Source organism: Dichomitus squalens (genome assembly GCF_000275845.1).
Source record: "Dichomitus squalens LYAD-421 SS1 unplaced genomic scaffold DICSQscaffold_1, whole genome shotgun sequence".
Classification (NCBI taxonomy): domain Eukaryota; kingdom Fungi; phylum Basidiomycota; class Agaricomycetes; order Polyporales; family Polyporaceae; genus Dichomitus; species Dichomitus squalens.
The window spans coordinates 3,479-9,069 of NW_006766883.1; the positions used below are offsets into that span (position 1 = coordinate 3,479).

Consider the following 5,591-nt stretch of genomic DNA (forward strand, 5'->3'; position numbering starts at 1 on the left):
TCTGGGTTGGCGGAGCGGGGGGTTGGAGGGGCAGGGGGCGCGGACAGGGCGTCGGGGTCGGTGGCGTCGGTGAGGTCGCCTCCGCTGATGGTGCCGAGGACCGTTCGGACGGTTGAGGTCGGCCACTCCAGGGGCGACGCGGGGTCGACGACCATGGTGAACGGGGGTTCGTTCTCGTTGACGGGGCTCGGGGAGTGGGGGGTGGGGCTGGGAGAGCGGGGAGAGGGGCGTGTACGGGACGGAGGGGGCACGCCGGAGTGTAGGCGATCGGGCATCGGGCGGAGGTGCTGCAGTGTTGGGAAAGGGGAGTCGCGGGGTGGAGGGGAGCGGCGCGAAGGTTGTATAGGGGAGGACCATTCCATGTCGGCCTCGTCCATGGGGACGTCCCCCCAGTTAGTGTTGCTCCAGTCGACGTTGGTGTCGCCCCATCCGGAGACGTCAGCCGCGTTCCCCCATTCCGGGGCGGGTAGAGGCGGGGTGGGGGGAATAGGTGAGGCGGCGTGGTTGTCGTTGTTGGCGATGACGCGCTCCAGCCAGGTCCGCTCATGGTCGCGGTCAACCTGCTCTATGTGGTTGACGAGGTCAGCGATGAGGAAAAGATGATGAGGGGCGCAAACGATATCTAAAGCGTGGTCGGACATGGCGATCGTCGTGGCCCGCAGCTGGGAGACAGTGTCATAGGCCCGTCGTTGGCCAGACGGGTCGGTGATCTCGCCGACGTCCCAGTCGAGGGTCCGGAGATGGGTGAGGGTGACGACCGACTCGCCGTAGATGGCCCAGGCGTGACTGGCGGGCGGGACGTCCCGGAATCGCCATTCCAGGACGTTGCGCAATTCTGGGCTGGGTTGGAGGAGGAGCCACCCAACGTATTGACGTTGGGAGGTCTGGCCGTATCCGGCGATTTTATTGCCGGGTAGGTGGAGGAAGGAAAGGTGGAAGTTGTGGTCGAGGAACCACTGAGGGGTGGGGACGTCTTCGGGGGCAGCGCGGTAGGTAGAGGCGAGTTGGGGCATGGTGTTGATTGGCAGGAGAGAGGAGTGGGTTGGGGTCGTTCCCTAGAGTCGCTGTTGCTTCTTGTACTTGGTGAGGAGCTTCGGCGCATTAGTCATCTCCTTCCCGGAAACCCACGAGTTTTCGCTACTAGGCCAGCCCTTCCAAGAGACGAAGTATTGATAGCCTTTCCCACGTTTCCGATGGGCCAAGATGGCCTCGACTTCCCATTCTTCTTCGCCTTTTACGGTCTCCGGAGGCGGTCTGGGGTAGTCTGGCCCGTGTTCCTTGGTGACTCGATAAGGTTTGAGTAGGTTCACATGGAAGACGTCATGGATCTTCCAGGCCTTAGGGAGTTTCAGCCGAACTGTGACTGGACCAGTGATTTCGTTGATCTCGAAGGGTCCTTCCCTTTTCGGGGCTAACTTCCGGTGGGGATAGGGGAGTCTGAGGTTGGTCGATTCGAGGAGGACCCTATCGCCTTTCTTGAATGTGACCAGCTTGGTTCCAGCCCTTCGGGCCATGATCTCCGCTGCTCGGTTGTGCGCGGCTTCCGCGTTGGCTCGGTCTTCGAGGAGTTGCTGGATTCGTTCTTCCGCGCTCGGGTGTGTGGATGGAGAGAGGGAGTTGGGGAATACGTCGGGGTTGTAGCCCATGATGAGTTCGAACAGAGACTTGCCGGTGACGGAGTGCTTGTGTTGGTTGTGGCAGAACTCGAAGGCAGGGAGTTTGTCTGACCAGCTGTCCGGGTCATTGAGACAGTAGATGCGCAGGGCTAAGTCGATTTCCTGGTTGACTCGTTCTGTCTGTCCGTCCGTCTGAGGGTGATATGCCGTGGATCGGGAAGTCTTGACTCCTACGAGTCGTTGCAGTTCTTGGAACACCCCGGACGCAAACTGGGGTCCTCGGTCGGATATGATCCTTTGAGGGGCTCCAAACCGTTTGTAGACGTCTCGGAACAGTAGTTCGGCCGCTTCCAAGGCGGTGACGTTGATGGTGCAAGGGGTGATGACTACGCCTTTGGTGGTATTGTGATCTACTACCACTTGAATGGCGTTGAATCCGTTGGACGGTGGGAGACCCGTGATGTGATCCATGGTGATGACTGAAAACGGCCGCGTGTTCCCTGCGTGGGGGATCGGCATGGCAGGAGCTTTTACGGGGTGAGTGTTAACCTTGGATCCTTGGCAGATGGCGCATCCTTGAACGAATTTGCGGATGAAGTTTTCCATTCCGCCCCAACTGTACTGTCGTGAGACGAGTTCGATGTTCTGATCCTGTCCGGGGTGGCCCATTACTGCCGGGTCGTGATGTATCCAGACAATGTCGCGTCGCAGGTCTTCATTCGGAGGGATGTAGATCTTGCCCTGGTACTTGGCAACGCCATCGTCCAGCTTCCAGTCTTCGGGTTTGCCGTACGGAGGTGGCTTGACGAGGGTTAGACGTCCATGCCGGCTGGTTTGTACCACCTTGGTGTCCTTTCGGGTGGCGTCCTTGATTCGCAGCAGTAGATCATCAGTGACAGCTCGAATAAATACCCCGTCATTTAAGACGACAACGTCCTCGTTGTCATGCTTTCCGTTCACACGGTCGGGGCGGCGGGACAGGGTGTCGGCTTGGGTCAAGGTCTTCCCGGCATGATGGTGGATTTTGAAGTGAAACTGGCCTAGGAACGCACTCCATCGGGCCTGGCGTCGGGTGAGCTTCTGTGCGGACCGCCAGTAGGTGAGGTTCTTGTGGTCCGAGATGACCTGGATGACGTGGGGGGATCCTTCAAGGTAGTGCTGCCAGGTCTCGAAAGCGCGGACCACTGCGAGGAGCTCCTTGTCGTAGATCTGATAGTTGCGTTCCGCAGGTGAGAGGGCATGAGATAGGTACGCTACCGGCATCCAGTCTTGGTTGGCGTTCTGTTGGCGGAGGACGGCCCCGGTGGCAAACATAGAGGCGTCACATTCAATTTGGAAGGCTGCGGAGGGGTCTGCCATGCAAAGAATGGGCTTCTGCTGGAACAGGTTGCGAAGTGTGTCGAAGGCAACCTGACATTCGGGCGTCCATTGAAAGGGTAGGTCTTTCCGGGTGAGTTGTGTCAGTGGTCGAGCGATCTTGCTGTAGTCACGGATGAAGCGTCGGTAGAAGTTGCAGAATCCGAGGAAGCTCTGGACCTGTTTGACAGTGGTGGGTACCGGCCAGGCGCAGATGCCGTCGAGCTTGACCGGGTCCATGCTGAGCGATCCTTCGCGAATGATGGTGCCTAGGAACTCGACCTCAGCAGCGTCGAACACGCACTTCTCGCGTTTGAGGAAAAGGTCCATTTCGATGAGACGCTGCACGACCCGCTGCGTTCGACGGTGGTGGACGTCCTGTGTCTTGGAGTGTATCAGAATGTCGTCCATGTAGATGACGAGCCATCCCTCCGCGATCATGTCCTTGAAACCATTGTTCATCATCGCCTGGAATGTCGCCGGGGCGTTGCATAACCCGAAGAACATTACGGTCGGCTCGTAGAGGCCGAGGGGGGTCTTGAAGGCCGCCTTCCACTGATCACCGTCTTTGATGCGGACATTGTTGTAACCGGCTCGGACGTCCAACTTCGTGAAGTACTTGGCCCCTTGCAACTGGTCGATGAGATCGTTGATCAGGGGGAGGGGGTAGACGTTCTTGATCGTGCCAGAATTGAGGTAGCGGTAGTCCTGGACGGGTCGCATGGAACCATCCTTCTTGTCCACGAAGAAGAAAGGGGATGCCATTGGTGAGGTGGATGGGCGGATGTACCCCTTGGCTAGGTTCTCGTCGATGAACTTCCGAAGTTCCTGCATCTTGAGCGGAGACAGGGGGTACAGCTTGCAGTTCCGAGGTTTGAAGTCAGGTCGGAGCTCGATGGGGTGATCCCAGGCCCGGGGCTTGGGCATTCGTTCGGCCGCCTTCTTCTCAAACACCTGGTGATAGGTTTTGAGGTAGTCTGGGATGGCGACGGTAGCCTTGACGTCGGCTGCTTTTGACCCGGCTTCGACAGCCAGTTGGGTCGACACGGAGGTGCGAGCGATGGGGGTGTCTCCAATGATGAGTCGTCGGATGGTGGCAGATGGGTTCCATTCGGGATGGATGTCTCCGTGAAGGAAAGCGGTAAGGTGTCGGCGGGGATTCCCTGAGGGGCGCTGATGGTATTCCCAAAGTCGCTGTTCCGCCCGTAGGTATTTGGCGTCGAACCGGACCTTGCCTTGTACCCAGTCGATGTGGGGGTTGTACTGGATGAGCCATGGCATTCCGAGAATGATGTCATCCCATCCGCAGTCCGCGACGTAGAGTTCAGTGGGGAACTCGTGGCTGTTAATTCGGAAGTGGCCTACAAATTTGTGGGTGACTGGCCCGGCCGTGTTGGCGGTGCCATCGACATTGGTGAAACGAAGGGGGGAGGGTAAGGTGATGAGAGGGAGTTTGTGCCTCTTCGCGAAATTCCGGTTAAGGAGAGAGGCGCTTGCTCCGCAATCGATGAACGCATGAGCTCCGACACTTGTAGACTCGTACTCGATGCTGCCCGGGATAAGAATAGATTGACGTCGTCGTTCTGTAGTGGCAACAAACGAGATACTAATACAGTCAGAGGGCAGTTCTTCTGTCGGCGAAGACTGCCCGTTCAAAAACCCTCATCCGAATCGCCTACGTCGACCTGACTGATTGTTTTGTCAGGTGTGGCTTCGCCATTGTCTTCGTCGTCGGCGACCTCGCCATCCTCTAGTTCATCGACCTTGCGCACCTTCCGCTTCTTCTGTCCAGGCTGTCGTCCCTTGGCACGATTGTCCACCTTCTTCTTAAGGCAGTCGCGTGCGATGTGACCAGTCTCGTGGCAGTAGAAGCATTGCTTCTTCTCTCTGTCTTCCTTCATGGCTGGAGCGTCGACTCGTCGTATGGAGTTGGTACGAGCGGACTGTCCCTTGGTGCCTTGACCCTGCCGGTCGTTGCGAGAGCGTCCCTCGAGTTGGCGCAGGTGTCGTTCCTCGTAGTTGGAGTGTTCGATCTCCAACACCCGTGCTGCCCACTCATTAACGGTGGTGGGGATGGGGTACGTGAGGCGAACCCGTCGTCGCATGCTTTCTGGGAGACGCTCCTTATAAAAGGACAGCTGAGCACTGTCTTCGAGTATACCGGCGAGGGCGCAGAGGCGGAAGAATTCCGCATTGAAGGTGTCTGGTGCCGCAGGTCGATAGTCGAGGTGGTACAGCTTGGAGGCGGCCGTAGCGGCTTCCTCGATGGGCTGGAAGGTCTGTTGTAAGACCGTCTCAAACGCATTCCAGGTGTTCCAGCCGTTTCGTCGGGCCTGAGCGATGTATCCGTCCTTCCAGGCGATCACCTTAGGTCCGTCCATGAACGTTAGAGCGGTGACGATGCGGCTCTGGTCGGTGGCGTAGTCGGCTGGACGTGCTTCGAAGAACAGGAAGAGTTCATTGAGGAAGGTGCGTAGATTGTCGCGGTCTCCGTCAAAAACATTGGGTGCGCGGACTTTGGTTCGTCCGGTGACGACACCTGGTGCGCCGAGAGGAGCCACAGGTGGTGGTCCGCCGGGGCCTTGAGGAGGTCCGCCACCCGGAGGGGGTCCGCCGCCG

General features: G+C 58.4%; 2 protein-coding genes across 2 annotated transcripts; both read right to left on the bottom strand.

The window, feature by feature from the left end:
* Positions 1–45: 45 nt before the first annotated feature.
* On the bottom strand, positions 46–1,013 carry DICSQDRAFT_164233 (uncharacterized protein; the record flags this gene model as incomplete). Its single annotated transcript, XM_007359896.1, has 1 exon — positions 46–1,013. A coding segment is annotated over one exon (968 nt), but the record flags the coding sequence as incomplete, so codon positions are not given.
* A 3,611-nt stretch (positions 1,014–4,624) lies between these two features.
* Positions 4,625–5,587, bottom strand: DICSQDRAFT_48409 (uncharacterized protein; the record flags this gene model as incomplete). Its single annotated transcript, XM_007359894.1, has 1 exon — positions 4,625–5,587. A coding segment is annotated over one exon (963 nt), but the record flags the coding sequence as incomplete, so codon positions are not given.
* Positions 5,588–5,591: the final 4 nt, after the last annotated feature.